The sequence below is a fragment of the Oncorhynchus tshawytscha genome, linkage group LG24 (genome assembly GCF_018296145.1).
Source record: "Oncorhynchus tshawytscha isolate Ot180627B linkage group LG24, Otsh_v2.0, whole genome shotgun sequence".
Lineage (NCBI taxonomy): Eukaryota > Metazoa > Chordata > Actinopteri > Salmoniformes > Salmonidae > Oncorhynchus > Oncorhynchus tshawytscha.
The window spans coordinates 10,766,419-10,788,334 of NC_056452.1; the positions used below are offsets into that span (position 1 = coordinate 10,766,419).

General features: G+C 41.8%; 1 protein-coding gene across 4 annotated transcripts in view; it reads left to right on the forward strand.

The window, feature by feature from the left end:
- Nucleotides 1-2,397: 2,397 nt before the first annotated feature.
- The window catches only part of adam11 (ADAM metallopeptidase domain 11), a 52,015-nt gene continuing 32,496 nt past the window's right edge, over nt 2,398-21,916 (forward strand). Inside the window, exons 1-7 of one of the 4 annotated variants that reach the window (XM_042305301.1) lie at nt 2,406-2,533; nt 2,664-2,884; nt 3,348-3,544; nt 14,818-14,894; nt 15,480-15,546; nt 19,558-19,640; nt 19,777-19,840. In XM_042305301.1, the coding sequence (XP_042161235.1) occupies nt 2,827-2,884; nt 3,348-3,544; nt 14,818-14,894; nt 15,480-15,546; nt 19,558-19,640; nt 19,777-19,840 (546 nt within the window). In that variant the 5' untranslated portion in view covers nt 2,406-2,533; nt 2,664-2,826. Of the gene's footprint in view, nt 2,885-3,347; nt 3,545-14,817; nt 14,895-15,479; nt 15,547-19,557; nt 19,641-19,776; nt 19,841-21,916 lie in introns of all 4 variants that reach the window. The other 3 variants (XR_002949362.2, XM_042305302.1, XM_042305300.1) reach the window with 3 other exon arrangements.

Sequence of the window (21,916 nt, forward strand, 5' to 3'; positions counted from 1 at the left end):
GTGGACTGTACTTCCTAAACCCAATATGAATTGATAAAGTAGACCATATACAGTTGAAGTCGAAAGTTTACATACACCTTAGCCAAATACATTTAAACTCAGTTTTTCACAATTCCTGACATTTAATCCTAGTAAAAATTCCCTGTCTTAGGTCAGTTAGTATCACCACTTTATTTTAAGAATGTGAAATGTCAGAATAATAGTAGAGTGATTTATTTCAGCTTTTATTTCTTCACATTACAAGTGGGTCAGAAGTTTACATACACTAAATTAGTATTTGGTAGCATTGCCTTTAAATTGTTTAACTTGGGTCAAATGTTTCAGGTAGCCTTCCACAAGCTTCCCACAATAAGTTTGGTGAATTTTGGCCCATTCCTCCTGACAGAGCTGGTGTAACTGAGTCATTTTTGCAGACCTCCTTGCTTGCACATGCTTTTTCAGTTCTGCCCACAAATTTTCTATAGGATTGAGATCAGGGCTTTGTGATGGCCACTCCAATACCTTGACTTTGTTGTCCTTAAGCCATTTTGCCACAACTTTGGAAGTATGCTTGGGGTCATTGTCCATTTGGAAGACCCATTTGCAACCAAGCTTTAACTTCCTGACTGATGTCTTGAGATGTTGCATCAATATATCCACATCATTTTCCTGCCTCATGATGCCATCTATTTTGTGAAGTGCACCAGTCCCTTCTGTAGCAAAGCACCCCCACAACATAATGCTGCCACCCCCGTGTTTCACGATTGGGATGGTGTTCTTCGGCTTGCAAGCCTCCCCCTTTTTCCTCCAAACATAACGATGGTCATTATGGCCAAACAGTTCTATTCTTGTTTCATCAGACCAGAGGACATTTCTCCAAAAAGTACGATCTATGTCCCCATGTGCAATTGCAAACCATAGTCTGGCTTTTTTTATGGTAGTTTTGGAGCAGTGGTTTCTTCCTTGCTGAGCGGCCTTTCAGGTTATGTTGATATAGGACTTGTTTTACCTTGGATATAGATACTTTTGTACCTGTTTCCTCCAGCATATTCATAAGGTCCTTTGGTGCTGTTCTGGGATGGATTTTCACTTTTCGCACCAGAGTACATTCATCTCTTGGAGACAGAACGCATGTCCTTCCTGAGTGGTATGACTGCTGCGTGGTCCCATGGTGTTTGTACTTGCGTACTATTGTTTGTACAGATGAACGTGGTACCTTCAGGCGTTTTGAAATTGCTCCTGAGGATGAACCAGACTTGTGGAGGTCTACAATTTTTTTTCTGAGGTCTTGGCTGATTTCCTTTGATTTTCCCATGATGTCAAGCAAAGAGGCACTGAGTTTGAAGGTAGGCCTTGAAATACATCCACAGGTACACCTCTAATTGACTCAAATTATGTCAATTACCCTCTCAGAAGCTTCTAAAGCCATGACACAATTGCAAATTGACACAGTCAATTTAGTGTATGTAAACTTCTGACCCACTGGAATTGAGATACAGTGAAATAATCTGTCTGTAAACAATTGTTGGAAAAATGACTTGTCATGCACAAAGTAGATGTCCTAACCGACTTGCCAAAACCATAGTTTGTTAACAAATGTGTGGAGTGGTTGAAAAACGAGTTTGAATGACTCCAACCTAAGTCTATGTAAACTTCCGACTTCAACTGTTAATGAGTTTCTAGTATTGTGCTCTACCTATTGCAGGTCTTTTATGCTGACCGCGGGCTTGAAGGGCAAGGGAGAAGGACTCTGAGGAGATGGATCTTAAGTGCTGAGTGTAGACTCGGCTTGGTGAAGGGCAGCGATGGGTCGGTCGATGCATCCTTTTTAGCTCACCGCTACGTCAACCCCTCCTCAAACAGTTGACGCAGACAAATCTGATACCTAGCCTTGTCTATTCCATTATTAGGATGTAGAATGTTTAACTGAGTGAACAGTTTACTGCATTAATGTGAATTTTCATTTATTTTGGTGAAGTTGGGGTAAGTATGCTTACTGCAAAAATATATATATATATATATTTTACTACACTACGATGATATGTTGTAGGGAAATGTCATCTGTCTATGCTGCCGCTGTTATCATGTCTTGTCTGCCCATACAGGTATCCCTATAAGCAATCTAGGGGTTTGCCCATTTCAGTACTAGACCGCTGTTCAATGCAACCTAGTCCTTAAATGCAGAACAGTGTCTATGGGGCTCGTCGGACCATTTCAGTACATGGCGCTTTCCGCCAATGCATAGATCGGTGTCAAACTGCACTCACACCTATATTACTTTCCTTAGTACAATGATACTTACAGTGTGCTGGATACAGCTGCCTGACATTAATGTTGCCACTGAATCTGCAGTTTGCGTTTTTTGAAAAAGAGACCGTGCTACCTGACAGGAATATGCAACAATAGATGAGGGAGGGAGCACTGAGTCCCACGTGTTCTAGTCAACGCGGATTCGACGCCCCTCGCTCGCAATCGCTCCAGTTCACTTTTTTTCCAGCAACTCCGAGCCAAGGAAGAATGATCACATTTAACCGCTCAGCGTCACTCCCAATAGGTACTAGTATTCGCCTGTAGTCTTCCCCGGCTTTGCCAGTAGTGATACACATTTGATCCATATTTTATTACGGTTTTTCTTAGCCTTTTGTTGGAGGATGAATAACCTTGTCAGAATATATTTTTTCTAGGTAGAGAACCCGTTCTTGGTCGTGATGTGGGTACATCGTTAATTAAAGGGGTCCCCCGCGGCTCTCTGTAATTGTCACCTGCAGTTGGTCCACCAATTTGTATATTTATTTATTTTATTCAACGGTGTTGCTCCATGCAAATCCCGGGGACTATGTGAGCATCATGCTGGCGGTGCGATGCCTGGTGTTCGCTGCAGTGAGTGCGCGGTTTGCGGTGACAGGTAAGAGACTGGGGGGGGTTAAAGCCGCGCTTTCTTCCCGCAAATGTAACCCGGAACGCTATACGTAGACCTATAACTTTCCCTTCATTATTAACGGGTTATTTCGAGATTTTCCAAGCTATTTAGGTCCCATTTTGCAGACTCCCTGTCATGAGAACTACGTGGTAAGATTAGCTGTATTAACAATTTCCCTCGTAACGCGCGCCTGTCGCCTTCGAGATGGGGATGGAGTCGGAGCTGTGCTCCAAGGTTCTGTAGTGGCAGCCTACGCAGTAAATCGCGTCCATGGGAGACTGCAGCAGACATCCACAACACCACCATCACAATAGTCAATCCCGGCGATAACAATGTGCCAATCGCTGGTTGTCGCCCGCTGTCAGTGCAGACATTTCATCATTCACGATAACAAAAGCCCTATTGATTGATCACCCTGCTTCTCTTCCCCTTAACCGCTCGGATGAAGGCTGGAGCAGCTCGGTAAGCAATAGAGGAGACGGAGAGACGTGGGAATGGCAGCCTTCGGAGGAGCAGGGGGACCGGGGACCTGCTGTGGAGGAAGTCACTCAGCCTAAGCGGCTCCTGCAACAGATCGACTCGGAGGGAGAGTTGGTTCACCTCCATCTGGACACTCGAGTCAAGAACCACACCGAGGGAGCACAGGTGAGTCCTATATTTTGTCTCTAGGTGACACACAAGAGAACACAATTTTCCTAGTCATTATCAATATTTGCACAGACCGGTAGGCTACAGAACTAGCAATGTCAAGCTACTTCCAATCAGGCCTAATGGACATTGCTGAAAGGTGGTCACTGTCAGATCCAACTTTTTGGGTGCTTAAATATCCCATTCATCTTCTGTATCCCAGTTTTGACTGCACATGAACAAGAACTATATTGGACATAGATGTGAGTGTTCCTGCCCTCTCTCCACCAAATCTCACTAATGTAGCTGAAGGTAAACTCTTCCTCAAATTCATAGAAAACGCTATCTCTATTATCTCTATTGCCTCACCACCTATAAAATCCTAAATTAACCCCTTAGGTACAGCTTTATGACCTAGCTTTACGACTTATTCCTATAGACACTTGGGGCATGTCCAAAATGGCCATTTGGATGCATAGGGATGGGCGATTCTCATGAGACCAGTTTTAACCATGGCAATAGCAAATTGAGTTAGTTGATTGTTGCAGATGCATCATTGTTTTCTATCCTTCTGAAGTCTAAGACACCTATTTTATGGCACCAGGTCCTATTTAATTTTTTTTAAATAAATTTCCTCCAGAATTGTTTAATTTTTCACCCCAAATTCTCATTAACGAAATGCGTGCAGATTGAATTATCGGGTAATTTCATACAATCTTACTTTAGATAGATCTAACTTATATCAATAAAACACTAAATATGTTGCTGTTGTTTGTTCAGAAATCATACAAATTGTATACTCGTTGAAGTTTACATTTACATTAAACTATAATATTTGTTACGTAAAAACAGTGTTTCTCATTATCGTAACACTTTTTCAAGCTGAAGTAAAAACTACCCCCGAAATTGAATAAAGTTGTAATCCCCATGATGCATGATCTAGAGTAGTCCTTAGATGAGCACAAGTTCATTTAATTTATTCACTTATTTGCCTTCAGAAAGAGGATCTTATTCTCAAACACCCCCTTTACGACACTTGACCTTCTCAAGTGGGTTAAATGCAAGGCAGTTAACCCACTGTTCCTAGGCCGTCATTGAAAATAAGAATTTGTTCTTAACTGACTTTCCTAGTTAAATAAAGGTTTCTTTTCTTTTACCAAAATGACTAAAAAGCTGAAATTGGGAAAATCTACCGGAGCCATTACCTTTCCAACATGGAGGCATGAATGGGCTTTAGTGATGTGGTCAATTGTTTCCTGACTCATAATGACTGTCTCCTATTACTTGCAGATTCAACTAAGGGCCTCTCATTACCGAAACACATTTCTCATTACCACAGATTTTTTTGGTCAATTTCAGTAAGGAGAAACTTCATTTTGGTGAAGATAATAAGCTAATTCTAATGTATAATCAATGGGTGTGCTGTGTTGGTAACTTAAATGATCTACTAGGATCATGCCTACATTGTATTAATTTTATTGTTTTATATTTTTTGGGCGTAACATCAGTCGGGGTTGTAAAGAAATATGGGTGTATAAACCCCATTTAATTGACTTAAAGCCACAATCTGGAGTTTGTGTTTGAGCAAATAGCAACCCTGCCACCTAAAGAAGGATATCCCCCATTTTGACATGTGTACCTGTTTTAGTGCTTACCTATACTGTTGTTTGACCATTTTTGGTCCATATCCCACATATTTAGAATTTTATTTATTTATTTATTGTACGTTTTTACCCCTTTTTCTCCCCAATATTGTGATATCCAATTGGTAGTTACAGTTTTGTCCTATCGCGGCAACTCCCGTACGGGGCCGAAGGTCGAGAGCCATGCGTCCTCCAAAACACGGTCCCGCCAAGCCGCACTGCTTCTTGACACACTACTCGCTTAACCCGGGAGCCAGCCGCATCAATGTGTTGGAGGAAACGCCGTTAAGCTGGCGACCGAAGTCAACGTGTATGCGCCCGGCCCCGCCAAAAGGAGTCGCTAGAGCACGGTGGGACAAGGACATCTCGGCCGGCCAAACCCTCCCCTAACCCGGTCGACGCTGGGCCATTTGTGCGTCGCCTCATGGGTGTCCAGGTCTGCGAAACAGCCTGGGATCGAACCCGGGTCTGTAGTGACTCTTCTAGCACTGCGAAGAGTAATTAGGAAATATAAAATGTATGCTATAGTAATTTTGGCTTAATCTTTTGTTCTTTATCCAAATATGTGTACATAAAAATAACATGTACAGTGCATTCGGAAACTATTCAGACCCCTTCACTTTTTCCACATGTTGTTACATTAGCCTTATTCTAAAATGTATTAAATACATTTAAATCCTCATCAATCCAATACCCCATCATGACAAAGTGAAAACAGGTTTTTAGACATTTTTGCAAATGTATTACAAATAAACAAACAAAATACCTTATTTACATAAGTATTTAGACCCTTTGCTATGAGACTCGGAATTGAGCTCAGGTGCATCATGTTTCCATTGATCATCCTTGAGATGTTTCTACAATTTGATTGGAGTCCACATGAATTTACCACAATTGATTGGACATGATTTGGAAAGGCACACACCTGTCTATATAAGGTCCCACAGTTGACAGTGCATGTCAGAGCAAAAACCAAGCCATGACGTCAAAGGAATTGTCCATAGAGCTCCGAGACAGGATTGTGTCGAGGCACAGGTCTGGGGAAGGGTACCAAAAAATGTCGGCAACATTGAAGGTCCCCAAGAACACAGTGGCCTCCATAATTCTTAAATGGAAGAAGTTTGGAACCACCAAGACTCTTCCAAGAGCTGGCCGCCCAGCCAGACTGAGAAATTGGTCTAGGAGGTGACCAAGAACACGATGGTCACTCTGACAGAGCTCCAGAGTTCATCTGTGGAGATGGGAGAACCTTCCAGAAGAACAGCCATCTCTGCAGTCCTCCACCAATTAGGCCTTTTACGGTAGAGTGGCCAGACGGAAGCCACTCCCTCAGTAAAATGCAGTGATGTAAAGTACTTAAGTAAAAATACTTGAAAGTACTACTTACGGCAATTTTTAAACATTTACATTTATATTTTTGACAACTTGTACTTTTACTTAACTACATTCCTAATGAAAATAATGTACTTTTTACTCCATACATTTTCTCTGACACCCAAAAGTACTTGTTACATTTTGAATGCTTAGCAGGACAGGAAAATTGCCTAATTCATACACTTATCAAGAGGACATCTCTGGTCATCTCTACTGCCCCTGATCTGGCAGACTCACTAAACACATGCTTCGTTGGTGAATGATGTCTGAGTGTTGGAGCATGCCCCTAGCTATTAGTAAATAAATAAACAAGAAAATTAAGCCATCTTGATTGCTTTTTGTAAGGAATTTTAAATTATTTATAATTTTACTTGTATTTTTGATACTTAAGTATATTTTAGCAATTACATTTACTTTTGATACATAATTATATTTAAACCAAATACTTTTACTCATAGTATTTCACTGGGTGACTTTAACTTTTACTTGAGTCATTTTCTATTTAGGTATCTTTTAGTTTTACTCAAGGATGACAATTGGGTACTTTTTCCATCACTGGTAAAATGTACATGACAGCCCGCATGGAGTTTTCCAAAAGGCACCTTAAGGACTCTCAGACCCTGAGAAATAAGATTATCTGGTCTGATGAATCCAAAATTGAACTCTTTGGCTTGAATGCCAAGAGTCACATCTCGAGGAAACCTTGCACCATCCCTACAGTGAACCATGGTGGTGGCAGAATCTGGCTGTGTTTCAGCAGCGTGGACAGGGAGACTAGTCAGGATCGAGGGGAAAGATGAATGGAGCAAAGTACAGAGAGGCCATTGATGAAAACCTGTTCCAGATCCCTCAGGACCTCAGACTGGGGTGAAGGTTTATCTTCCAACAGGACAACGACCCTAAGCACACAGCCGAGACAAAGCAGGAGTGGCTTTGGGACAAGACTCAATGTCCTTGAATGGCCCAGCCAGAGTCCGGACCTGAACCCGATCGAACATCTCTGGAGAGACCTAAAAATAGCTGTGCAGTGGCGCTCCCCATCCAACCTGACAGCTTGAGAGGATCTGCAGAGAAGAATGGGAGAAACTCTCCAAATACAGGTGTGCCAAGCTTGTAGCGTCATACCCAAGAAGTCTCGAGGCTGTAATCGCTGCCAAAGGTGCTTCAACAAAGTACTGAGTGAAGGGTCTGAATACTTATCCAAATGTGATATTTCAGTTTTAATTTTTTTATAAATTTACAAAAATTTTATAATAAGGCTGTAAAGTAACAAAGTGTGGAAAAAGTCAAGGGGTCTGAATAATATAAAGACAAAATACAAGATTCTGAAAATATTGTGTTAATGAGAAATGACAAAATAAACTAATTTAAACATAACTGAAAACAATTATATTTTAACTCAGGCCTTTTCATTCAGTGAGCAATGTAAAAAAATAATAATTTAGAAATAGTTTCGTTATTTTTCGGGACTTTGAAAACTGTTAGGGTATTGCGAATTTTTGCATTGGTACTGTAGTTGTGGAAAAATGCATAATATCTGATCAATATACATAACAATCATTTTGAAATACATAACTGCAGATCCTAATTTTAGTGGTCCAATAGGAATTATGGTGGAAAATGTGTTTCTGTTTTGTCAAGTGCCAGTTTTGTGAGAATCACCCCTGGGAACTGGGTGTCATTTGGGATGCAGAACATTATGCGGAGCATAGGCATTGTTCTGCAGACGTTCAGTGTGCACTGAAATGTGATATCGGATAGGTTATTTACAGTTATGGGGAGAATATATGTTGCTTTAAAGAAGGGAGCTATGTGTGGCTTCATCTTAAATGCAAAATGGAGCAAATAAGATCTAATCAATGAAAGATGCTTCAGGGAAGAATTGTTTTCTTCTCTAAATGAGATGAAATAATCACATTTTTTGCCGACTTGGTCTTAGACCTCCTTCATTAGTCAATGCCAGGCAGAATAATTCTCTCATCAATGATTAAAATCCCATTTGATGTAGAAGAGGGAGAAGTGGAAAGTGGAAGTGGAAATGGAAAGATATTAGTCTAATAGTGTGTCACAGTGCTGGACCACGACTGATAAAACTTGTATTAATAGTTTAACCTAGCCCGAGATCTGCTTGTGCTGTATAGTTGGCAAGATGGCACAAACAGATCTGGGACCAGGCTATTTGGCTACTATAGTTAATAGCTACTAAAGAAGCCACTCTAAGAGGAGACTTGTCTTGTGTGACATAATGCTAGTCAGGTTAGCCTTTATTGCCACTTTTATTGCCTGGTGTATTTTCAAAGAAGCTAATGTAAGGTCAATGGCTTGATATGGTATTGTCAGGTGTTCCCATCTTGGATGGTTACGTAGTACAAGATGCTTTTAACGTTAATCTACTTTGGTTGGTAGATCTGTATTAGTTGCCATTTGAAAGCTTACAAATGTGGATTGATGTTTCTCACCCCTGGTTTAAACAGAGGCAGGTGGCATGATACTCCTTGCCCTATCGATGCCCCGAAAAGTGCTAATTTCAGAAGTTCTGACCATGAGTCTTCACTGGCCAGGCCTTCACTGTAAATAATAATTTGTTCTTAATTGACTCGCCTGGTCAAATAAAGCTTAAAATGTATATACAGTACCAGTCAAAAGTTTGGTCATACCTACTCATTCAAGGGTTTTTCTTTTCTTTTTACTATTTTCTACATTGTAGAATAATAGTGAAGACATCAAAACTATGAAATAACACATGGAATAATATAGTATCCAAAAGAGTGCAAAACAAATCAAAATATGGGTTATATTTGAGATTCTTCAACGTAGCCACCCTCAATCAGCTTCACCTAGAATGCTTTTCCAACAGTCTTGAAGGAGTTCCCACATATGCTGAGCACTTGTTGGCTGCTTTTCCTTCACTCTGCGATACAACTCATCCCAAACCTTCTCAAGTTGAAGTTGGGTGATTGTGGAGGCCAGGTCATCTGATGCAGCACTCCACCACTCTCCTTGGTCAAATAGCCCTTACACAGCCTGGAGGTGTGTTTTAGGTCATTGTCCTTTTGGAAAACAAATGATAGTTCCACTAAGCGCCAACCAGATGGGATGGCGTATTGCTGCAGAATGCTGTGGTAGCCATGCTGGTTAAGTGCGTCTTTAATTCTAAATAAATCACTGACAGTGTCACCAGCAAAGCACCATCACACCTCCTCCTCCATGCTTCACAGTGGGAACCACACGTGTGGAGATCATATGTTCACCTACTCTGTGTCTCACAAAGACACGGTGGTTGGAACCAATAATCTCAAATGTGGACTCATCAGACCAAAGGACAGATTTCCACCGGTCTAGTGTGCAAACTGTCATTGAGGCAAAGGGTGGATACTTTGAAGAATCGCAAATATAAAATATATTTTTGGGTTTGTTTAACACTTTTTTGTTTGTTCACTACATGATTCCATATGTGTTATTTCATAGTGTTGATGTCTTCACTATTATTCTACAATGTAGAAAATAGTAATAAAATAAAGAAAAACCCTTGATGAGTAGGTGTGTCCAAACGTTTGACTGGTACTGTATATAATTGCCCATAATTGTGCCCTGACTGTCCAAAACTAACTAGAGCCGAGCTGACATTGACCCCAACCGCCCCAGCCTGCTTGGTCAAAAGGGTCATAGCTGTTGTCACCACCAATCATTAAAGGAAATTAAAAGACCTTTTTCCCATGAGGGAGTTAACTGTCAGTCATTTCAATTCTAGTCAGTTTTGGACATCGATAGCTAGTACCCCTGTCCTCCACACACACTCTTTCCATGGTGCTGATTCATCTGACCCCACCTGATACCCCATGGCAGCCACCCGTGGGCCTCCCTCCCTCTCCCGCCTGTCTGCGCCCCCTATCACCTTTCTACACCTTTACCTGGTCTCTCTCATTACCCGCTCTATCAATACTATCTGCCAATCATTCAGCGAGGCAGGAAGATTCACCGTTTTGAGGCAACCTTGAGTGCCCTCCACCACCGGGCTGCCCAGCGCTCGTGTGTAACCCAGACGACCTTCCTGAAACTCTGCCTTTGCAGTGTTTCTGTATGAGGCCCTCTTTTACCTCGGTCAAATTGCTGAGCTACGACACACCCCCTTTCCATGTAATCATTTTCAATATTATCTAGTAGGAAAAACTGATCCTAGATCAGCACTCCCTACTCCAAATCGCTTTATAATTATACTAAAGTCTGCTTGCCCTAAAGCTGGTACAGTATTTCGGATAACTTATGCCCATTCCCTACAAGTTAATGGCAAATAGGAATGATAATTGAGTAACAGGCTCAATGTTTAAAAAAAAAAAATTATAATCTCCTCCTACCGTTTCATTCCTTAGCTAGATAAATAGCAACTGTCTTTTGAACTTTTTACAGAGAAGACCGTTAAGGTCTGATACAGTACAGCAAAACGACTCGCTGGAGTTATTAGACAGAAAGTCTTTGTGTCAGCACCTCTGCAGCCATTAATATTCAGGTAGCAAGGCTCTCTACTAAGTGAACTGTCACCAAACTGGGTTGAGATACAAGCCCGTCTTGATTAGGCTGTCTAGGTTTGGCAGTGCCACACTGCCGGTGTAAATTGAATTTATTTCTGACGCCTCCTATTTCTAACACTTTCCACCAGGTAGGCACACACTCTCACCAGCATCAGCCTCCCGCACAGTAGGTCCTCGCAAGCTACGAGTAGCTCGCAGCCCACCTATGAGTAGCTTGCCAAACAATTCTTAATGAAAGAACATGCTATTTAAGTGTTGCATCGCAAACTGTCATAAATACATCTCACAAGTATCCGACACCGCAATCTCCCAGCTACTATCTGATCAACGCAACATTGACATTATCCCACCCATAGTAAGCCACTATTTGCTTAAAAACAAAATATCTGCCAGTTCATTTCCAGCAATATTTCCCCGGTGTTTGTGTGGTGCGCGCGTTTGTTTATCACTCCGTGTGTAGCCAGCCAGTTGATGTGATAACGGTCTCGTGGGTTGACAGAAATACTTTCCCCAAAATCTTCTCAATTAAATGTTAACTGCAAAAAAGGCTTGTCTGGCAGAAGTATATCATGAATATCATTTGTATCTATTATTAGTTATTTTCAAAGTTTGCCATGAAATGAGCAGCAGCAGTAAAGAACCATCGCTAGACCGGAACATAAGATTGCACGTTCCTCGCTCGCTAGATGCGCAATTAAAGGGCCAGATGTGCAATTGAAGGGGAATTACTCTCAAAATCAACATTTTGTTCGTTTTTCCCCAAAACAAAAACCATAAGGTCTTCTGATGTAATTTAAGCATTGACATAGACTCAGAACATCCAATTTCATTGTTTCTCAATTAACAATTGTAAATAAACCTAAAACCTGAGAAAATGTAATTGGGGAATATATAAAACAGAATTTGGGAGAAAAAAAATCACAGATTTTATATGGCCCCACTTAGTTGTTTATTAACTATTTTTTTAACTAGGTATATTGACAGAAAGCATAGTGCACTACTTTCTCTTGTACACTAAGGACCCGGGGAATAATTGCAGGGGAGATGAGAAGAATGTGTCTATCTGAAAGCAAGAAAAAAATGAGAAGCTCCCGACGTGTTTTATTTTTTTAAAGTAGCTCTCATGCTAGAAAAGGATTGGAGACACCTGGGCTAGACAGTGGTATTGATAGGTAAAGCTGTTTTTCTCTCACTACCTGGAACAGGGTTGGGAGTTGGGACATCAATCTTTATCTGACAGTGTTATTGTGGCTTTGATGGTACTCTGTCCTTCTATTCCTTTTTATTTTTTGCTCTCTGTCCATCTTTCTCACTGTGTTGCACTCTTTCTTTCTCTTCCTTTCTTTTGCGCTCTCTCGCTTTCTCTCAACCCTCCACAGAGGTACATTTTTGCCAAAAAATGAGGTATTGAATAATTTGTTTAAGACAATGAATGACTTGTGGCATGACAGATTCTGCATCTTGTCATCTAATGGAATGTGAATGAGTGAAGATTATTCAGAAACTATTCACACTGCTTGACATTTTCTACATTTTTTGTTTGTTACAGCCTGGATAAAACATTTATTAAATTGTTATTTTTTTTGTCACTGGCCTACACATAATGTCAGTGGAATGATGTTTTTCGAAATTTTTACAAATTAATAAAAAATGAAAAGCTGAAATGTCTTGAGTCCAATAAGTATTCAACCACTTTGTTATGGTAAGCCTAAATATGTTTGGGAGTAAAACATTTGCTTAACAAGTCACTTAATAAGTTGCATGGACTCACTGTGTGCAATAATAGTGTTTTAATGTGATTTTTGAATGATTAGCACATCTCTGTACACTACACATACAATTATCTGTAAGGGCCCTCAGTCGACAGTGAAATACAAAGACCAGGAAGGTGTTCCAGTTACTCGCAAAGACTGATACCTAGTGGTAAGAAATTGCAGACATTGAATATCCCTTTGAGCATGTTGAAGTTATTAACTACACTTTGGATGGTTTATCAATACACCCAGTCACTACAAATATACAGGCGTCTTTCCTAACTCAGTTGCCAGAGAGGAAGGAAACTGCTCAGGGATTTCACCGTGAGGCCAATGGTGACTTTAAAACAGTTACAGAGTTTAATGGCTGTGATATGAGAACTGAGGATGGATCAACAACATTGTAGCTACTCCACAATACTATTCCAAGTGACAGAGTGAAAAGAAGGAAGCCAGTACAGAATACAAATATTCCAAAACATGCATTCTGTTTGCAACAAGGCGCTAAAGTAATACTGCCAAAAATGTGGCAAAGCAATTCACTTTTTTGTCCTGAATTCAAAGTGTTATGTTTGAAGCAAATCCAATACAGCACATTGCTGAGTACCCCTCTCAATATTTTCAAGCATGGTGGTGGCTGCATCATGTTGTGTTTATGCTTGTAATCGTTAAAGACTCTGGAGTTTTTTCAGGGGGGAAAAAAGCAAAAAGAATGGAGGCAGGCAAAATCCTAGAGGAATACTTGGTTCAATCTGCTTTCCACCAGACATTGGGAGATTAATTCACTGTTCAGCAGGACAGTAACCTGAAACACAATGACAAATCTACACTGGAGTTGCTTACCAAAAGGACAGTGAATGTTCCTGAGTGGCTGAGTTACAATTTTGACTTAAATCTGCTTGAAAATCTATGGCAAGACCTGAAAATGGTTGTCGAGCAATGATCAACCAATTTGACAGAGCTTGAAGAATTTTGAAAAGAGTAATGGGGGAAAATGTTGCACAATCCAGGTGTGGAAAGCACTTAGAGGCTTACCCAGACTCAGCTGTAATCGCTGCCAAAGGTGATTCTAACATGCATTGCCTTACGGGGTTGAATATTTATGTAAACAAGATATGTTAGTGTTTTATTTATTTTTACACGTTAGCATTTTTCTTCCACTTTGACATTAGAGTTTTTTGTGTAGATTCTTGTAAAAAAAAGTACAATTAAATCCATTTTAACCCCACTTTGTAACACAGCAAAATTTGGAAAAAGTCAATGGGTGTGAATACTTTCTGAAGGCACTGTACCTTTTAATAACCTTGGCCAGCCTTGCCTCAGTCCTGTCCTTACACCCTAAGTGTACCTGCATTTTCTCCAGTGGTGTAAAGTACTTAAGTAAAAATACTTTAAAGTACTACTTAAGTTTTTGGAGGCATCTGTACTTTATTATTTATGTTTGCCAACTTTTTTACTTCACTACATTCCTAAATAATGTACTTTTTACTCCATTCATTTTCCCTGACACCCAAAAATACTCATTACATTTTGACAAGAAAATGGTCCAATTGACGCACTTATCAAGAGGTCATCCCTACTGTCTCTGATTTGGCGGACTCACTAAACACATGCGTTGCCTGTAAATTATGTTGGAGTGTGCCCCTGGCTATCGGTAATAAAACATCAATTAAAAAATGGTGGTGTCTGGTTTGTATATTTGAGCAATTCCATTTACTTTTCATACTTAAGTATATTTAAAACCAAATACTTTTACTCAAGTGTAGTATTTTACTGGATGACTTTTACTTGAGTCATTTTCTATTTAGGTGTCTTTACTTTTACTCAAGTATGACAATTGAGTACTTTTTCCACCACTGATTTTCTCTCCCTATTGTGCTTCTCTCTCTCTCTCTCTCTCTCTCTCACCCCACTCTCACTATCACTCACTCTCACTCTCTCACATACACACTCACACACCTCTAACTTTTCTCCCTCCCTCTCTCTCTCAGCCTGTCCATCTAGCCCAGAGCAGTTTCCTGGTGGAAGCCTTTGGCAAGTCTTTCATCCTGGACTTGGAGCTGAACCAGTGAGTTGACACACTGCTCTGACCATCACTAGCATTCTATACAATACAGGATTGTGTTCAATTCAGCTTTCTATTCAGGACATTTTTCATTCAATTAATGAATAAAAACATTGCCCAATGTCTCCTCTGTGGATTTGGCTGAATAAAAAAAAACTGAATTTACCTCAACCCCGTTACAATCCATCTAGGGTTTCTTCACTAGAATGGAATGTCTAAAACATTGTAGATGGTAACATTTTGAGGCTCGTAGGCTAAAGCTAAATCACGGCATACACTCTCCTCTTCCTCCTCTTCCTCCTCCTCACCAACACATTGGACACATTATTCTAATGGATTGTGGTCATGTAGCGCTCCTCACTAGCTCTCAAAGCGTCTTCACATGGCGTAGAGATAACTGGGCCCATCCTTCCACCACCCCTTTCTATTCAATGCCTCCATCAAGCCAATTGGATTTGTATAGTGCTTTTAACAAATATGTTTTGTATGCGCTTGTCTCTTGTAATGATTATGCCTGTATGGGAAATGTCATTGCTCGCTCTCTCTCTCTCTCTCTCTCTCGCTCCCTCTCTCATTTTTTCCCCCCAGCAATCTCCTGTCTTCGGATTATGTGGAGCGGCACTTTGACGACGAAGGGAGGCCGTCTCAAAACATGGTAGAACTTGTTTTCGTCCATCCGTCCATCCACTAGGGTGTAGACATGAAGGTTGGCTGATGAGTGTCTAGTATGATCATCAAGCGCACACCTAAAGCATTCAGAGATGACTTAATAATGGCTTATAAGTGTGCTATAACACACCATAGCAAAGATTATGACGCAGGACTAATGATGTGCTGCTCATTGGCATAGACTTTATAAATGCATCACACTGATTGTCATTATAATGCTGTATGACCCTTGAGTAGAAAGTGCAATTATGAAGCATTATGTCACTGTACATTATAAGTGATTATGATTATACTTATAATGCATTACGACCATTGGTATATGGAATTATGAGCCTATACCAGTCTTTATGTGTGTCTATAACTATGCTTATACTGTATTATTACGCCTGTGTGTGTGTGTGTGTCAGAGGACGTCTTTGGAGGACTGAGAGGTGTCTTGTTCCTGCAGACATGAATAGCTAGTACTGCGGTGCGGAAGTTTAATGAAATTGGAGAGATGCAATTACGCCGGTCGTTTTGCAAGGTCACTGTCTAACCCCTTTTAAGGTGCCCTAGATGGACTTAACCGAGAAATTATTTGCGGCTAGATAGTGCAACGGCATGTACTTGTTTACTTCTTATTTGGTCTAATCTTAATTTCTCCGTTTGTCCTGTCGTTTTGTCCTCGAGTGTGATGGTAAATAAAAACAGTTTGAGAAACTTGAGTAGCTTTCTGCCATCTTGGAATTGGCACTTTCCCCTCCTATTTTGACCACCTCTCTCCCTTAGTTGAGACTTGGTAGCAGTATTTGATAGGGATGTAACAAAACAGGGCTGTTTTATTCTAGTTTGTCAGTACTAATTAGCATCCTTCATAGGTGTGGCATCTCATTCAACTCCTCCCTTAATGGGGTGTCCCCTCCTCTCTTCTGTTCATGAACAAACAAGCTGTTCTGCAAAGTCAGCAGTGCTGCTGAGTTGCCCTCCATTCAGATATTAGCTACATTTCCACCTCGTTGATCATGCAATGGCATGTGCATCGCAGGCTCTAGAACAAGAAGTTCCAGGCTGTATCACAACCGGCCGTGATTGGGAGTCCCATCGGCAGCGCACATTTTGCCCAGTGTCGTTAGGATTTGGCCGAGGTAGTCGGTCATTGTAAATAAGAATTTGTTCTTAACTGACTTGCCTAGTTAAATAATAAATAAATAAAAACTATTAAATGAGTGAGTGTGTGCATTTCTACTGAGCGTGTCCTCCGCAGAGTCACCCTCTCCTCAGGGTTCCAGACTGTGACCTTTTAGTTCCATTTTGCGACTATTTGACTTGGCCCTGCGGGTAAACATTTTAGCTGGTTGTATCGGTGCGAGCTGCACCTTCTACATGGTCACCTCACTCAAACCTTCCATTTTTGGGGCTGCTAAAATCATGATTTGGTCAAACAGTAAAGTGCGTTATCCTCATGATTCCTGTATTTTAAGTGTCTGCCCTGCTGCTGTGCCTGTTTCGGTGGGCCTGCTGATGTGCCTGTTTCAGTGGACCTGCTGATGTGCCTGTTTCGGTGGGCCTGCTGATGTCATTAGCGAGCCACTCTCCTCTCCGGGAGAAAGAAATGCATTTTGATTGTAAAACATTTCAAAATGCAATTGCATTTTACCTACAAACAATTCCATGTTTGTAGGTAAAATATTTATTTCTCAATATTGAGCTCAGTAGCAGCTATTTTACAAACAAGATATTTGATATGGCTTTGAGATACATTTCCATTTTTTATTAGGACATTTACTGATTTGTACATGGCTACTAGCAGTGGGTATTATATTTAGAGTTGGTGATCTAGACGATGTGTGTTGAGTTTTCCTCTTCCTCAAGTGGTGAATTAGCCCCAAATTAATTAGCCTATGATATAAGTGTACAAGAAAATTTGAAATATCATTCTGAAGCCTTATTTTCGACAGTAAAATATAACAACAATGGCCTTACTTGTCAAACCAACATTCGTGACAATCACTGGATTAGGTTGCACATCAACGCATTGAGTCATGTTGAAATATGCATTCCTGCATGTTAGACGAAACAGATTATTTCTTGAATAGCATCTCAGTAGTCCATTATACCTGAATGACTTGAATGATCCCCCCCCTTCATCCTGCCTCTCCTCTGAAAGTGTGTGTGTGCGTATGCGTGGCTGTGTCCAGCCTCTCCTCCTCTGGAAGGACACTCAATCCACCTCGTTCACTAATGGCCGCGGCAGAGTGTGAGCCAATCTGATTTCCTCCACTTACCCTTGTAATCCTGCCCTTTTTTTAAATTTATTTATTTGTTTATTTATCTCAGTCCCGTGCTAAGTGCTCTGACTAAGGCTTCCTTTCTAATTGGTATTGAATGACCCCAGGGTCTCACCCACTAAAGACACAGGAGAAATTAAGCTAACGCTAAGCTAGAGTTTATTATGGCTAGCTCATGCTAAACCGCTACCAATGATACTTTTAACTAAGCCAAGATGGGACATATGGTCCTTTTTACAGTGGAAACCATAGAAGCACGGTTGGCAGGACAAGGAACAACATGGGCAGAGCCAAGCAAGAGCTAACGTGATCCTATTTGTGCATTTTATCATGTATTTGCTCATTCCTGTCAGTGAATGCCTACTCTCTGAAGTGCGCATGTGCAAGCCAAGAACTCTAACTTCCTTTGCGATACCTCTAAACAAAGCCAGTGTTTAAAATCTTTTAAAGGGTCAAATCTGCTAAACTTATTGCTCTCTGTTCATAACTGATTTTAGTTTTGGGAAAAGAAAACTGTATTTAGATCAAAAGTTTCATCTGTGAGAAAATTTGCGGAATGTTGGCTCAGTTCCATCTTGCGCCATCTTCTGCCTGCGCACGCACACACGCAGAACCTCATATCATCACCATATTTGGTGGTGAGTGGAAGCCCCCACTGAATGCTTCAGGTTTTTACTGCTCGCACGCTAAACCGCTACAGGAGAGAAATTAAGCTAAGCTAAGGTTCATTATGGCTAGCTCGCACGCTAAGCCACGACAAGAGAGAAATTAAGCTAAGCTACACTAAGGGTCATTATGGCTAGCTCATATAAAATCCTGCCTTCATTCTGGAAAAAGAACTGGACGGGTGCATGTTGCTGGAAAGGGATCGACCATGTTGCTTGTGTGTTTCAGACCAGTACAGGTTAAGGAAAGAGCAGAGGAGAGGAGAGGAGGCCGCTGTAGTCTATTGAGACGCAGCTTTGGTCTGTCTGGTTGGTTGGACACAGTTGGAGTAAAGTTTGACCAAGCGGGAAAAAAACACTAGCCCCTGGTTGTTGCTTGAACGGCCTAAATAGTTATAGTTCGCTTCACTTGAATGCAGCTTTTCTTCTGTTGTTTAGCGTGTGAGACGACAGTGGGCTCAGATGACAGTGGTGCATAACTTATTGGTGTTCATTACACTGACTGAGTGACACGCACACACACGCACAGACAGACACGGATGTTTTCCTATTCTAATACACACACACACACCACACACACACGCACAGACAGACACGGATGTTTTCCTATTCTAATACACACACACACCACACACACACGCACAGACAGACCGTACACTGATGTATTCCTAGTCTAATACACACACACCACACACACGCACAGACAGACCGACTGACACTGATGTATTCCTAGTCTAATACACACACACACACACACACATCTGATTCTCAACCACACCGGTCTGGTGATGAAATATAGTCTCTGCTGTCCTTCACGCATCATTAGCCACTGTAGGTGTAGGTTCTCTCCTCTGATTTATAGTAGTTACTGATACAGCTTTGTTGACCAAGCAGCTCATTCAGACCCACTCTTGGGGGGTGTTGCTTCACAGTTAATAAGTGATGTTGATTGCATTTTCGTCGTTAGTTAGCTCACTCTATTTCATCGATTTGTGCCTTTTGTTTCTTTAACTTGGGAGGGCAAAGTAGAATTAATACTGAGTGAATGGTTGTGTGTGTTTACAGGGAGGGGAACACTGTTACTACCACGGGCGACTGAGGGGGGTACCAGGCTCGTGGGTTGCTCTCTCTACCTGCCATGGATTACGGTGAGTCGAGGCTATACCCACCCTCTGCCCATTCCATGCCTCAGTGTTTTCTCTCTATCTGCAAACCCTACCAGAGTTCCCATTTGTTACTACAAACTCTACTAGCCTCACTCTTGCTTTCTCCCTCTCTCTCTAGTGGGATGTTTTCCGATGGGAACTTCTCCTATGGGATCGAGCCTCTTCTCAATACCGGTGGGGAGGTGAGTATGAATAAGGGAAGAGGATGGAGGGGTGGGATACCCTTAGATGAAAAATGGGGAGCTGCCGGTGGAGTCGTCTCGGAAGTGTCTCCAGCCCACTGCTCAGTAGAGAGACCGCGTGTTCTCTCTCTCTCTCTCTCTCTCTCTCTCTCTCGCTGCATCGGACTCGTTCAACTCTCTTTCCCTCTCCCTCTCTCGCTCACTGGCAGCACAGATAGCGATACTCCATCTGTGCAGTGCCAAAAGTATTGCATTGATACACAGTCCCATGGTGTGTGAGAGAGAGAACTAATTAACTATACTAAGACTGGAATTCAATAAAATGCACCATAGCAATGTTTGTGCAGGTGTCGTCCTTTACAAGCTATTGCCTGCACGCGCACGTCTTATTCTGAAATCTGGAAGCATATAGTAAGTTTGGAAGTGCTCGTGGACTTTTCAACTACCCCCCCAAAAGAACGTTCTGATTATGTTTGTCCATGGGGAAAAACGAGTTGCTGTGTAAAAGCAAAGGACACAATGTGGGCTTGATGGAATTGCCAGCTGAATCTATTTTTATTTTATTTATTCCCGTGTATCTCCAAGACCATTCGGTGCGGACTCGTTGGCGGTCTTTGAATCTATCGCTTTAACCTCTGTCCCATCTGTCTCCTTCTATTCAGGATGAACTATAACCCCCTGTTTGCCATCCAAGCCAAAGCCATTGTATATATACCCATACAGTATACGGTTCTGGTCCCAGCCATACATTACGAAACCCCACAGAGGACACCATCCTTGATGTCTGTAGACAAATAAGCCATACACTTGGCTCTAACATGATTATGCACTGTGTGTATAGTTAATCCCAGAGCCATTTAGTTCAAACGTGAGTAGTGGGGGAAAATACGTTCACTCCCAGCCTTGGATGTTAGGGGCAAGCAGCACCAGTATAGGATGATATAATATGTCAACCAACGTGATATTAGGGCTTTGTCCCAGACTCCACAACATTGTGGATCTCTCCTTTTGAGAGATCCGTTTCGGCTGCGGAACAGAGTGAGAGGAGAGAGGAAAAGTGAGTGTGGAAGAAAAGGAGAGAAAAGCAAGGGGTAAGATAGAAGAGGCTGAAGGCTATTCCATTAGGACGACAGGCAATCGAGGTACGGTACACAGCTCCATTACATGGACTGGAATGATAGATCGATGTGGCCTCTCCCTCCTGAATATCAGATGGCCCCCACCCCCCCTTTTCCCCAGATGGGTCATTTTCATGAAGTATTCAGCTCCTCTGCTCAAGTTAGACTCTCCATGCAGCCATGAAATGCTCGATGATGCCATCCTGAAAGCCCAGCAATGGATCAATTATGCATTATGGCGCTTTGCTCTCTTTATTACGTATGCGCTATGTGACCGAAAGTATGTGGACACCTGCTTGTCGACCGTCTCATTCTGAAATCATGGGCATTAATATGGAGTTGGTCCCCCATTTGCTGCTATTTCAGCCTCCACTCTTCTGGGAAGGCTTTCCACTAGACATTGCTGCGGGGACTTCCATTCAGCCACAAGAGCATTAGTGAGGTCTGATGTTGGGCGATGAGGCCTGGCTCGCAGTCGGCGTTCCAATTCATCCCAAAGGTGTTCAATGGGGTTGAAGTCAGGGCCAGTCAAGTTCTTCCACACTGATCTCGACAAACCATTTCTGTATGGACCTCGCTTGGTGCACGGGGGCTTTGTCATGCTGAAACAAGAAAGGGACTTCCCTAAACTGTTACCACAAAGTTGGAAGCACAGAATCGTCTAGCGTGGCATTGTATGCTGTTGCGTGAACATTTTTCCCTTCACTGGAACTAAGAGGCCTAGCCCGAACCATGAAAATCAGCCCCAGACCATTATTCCTCCTCCACCAAACTTTACAGTTGGCACTATGCATTGGGTCAGGTAGCGATTTGTCTCTCGGACTGCCAGATGGTGAAGCGTGAGAGAAGGCTTTTCCGCTGCTCCAGAGTCCAACGGCGACGAGCTTTACACCAATCCAACCGACACTTAACATTGCGCATGGTGATCTTAGGCTTGTGTCCGCTTGCTCGGACATGG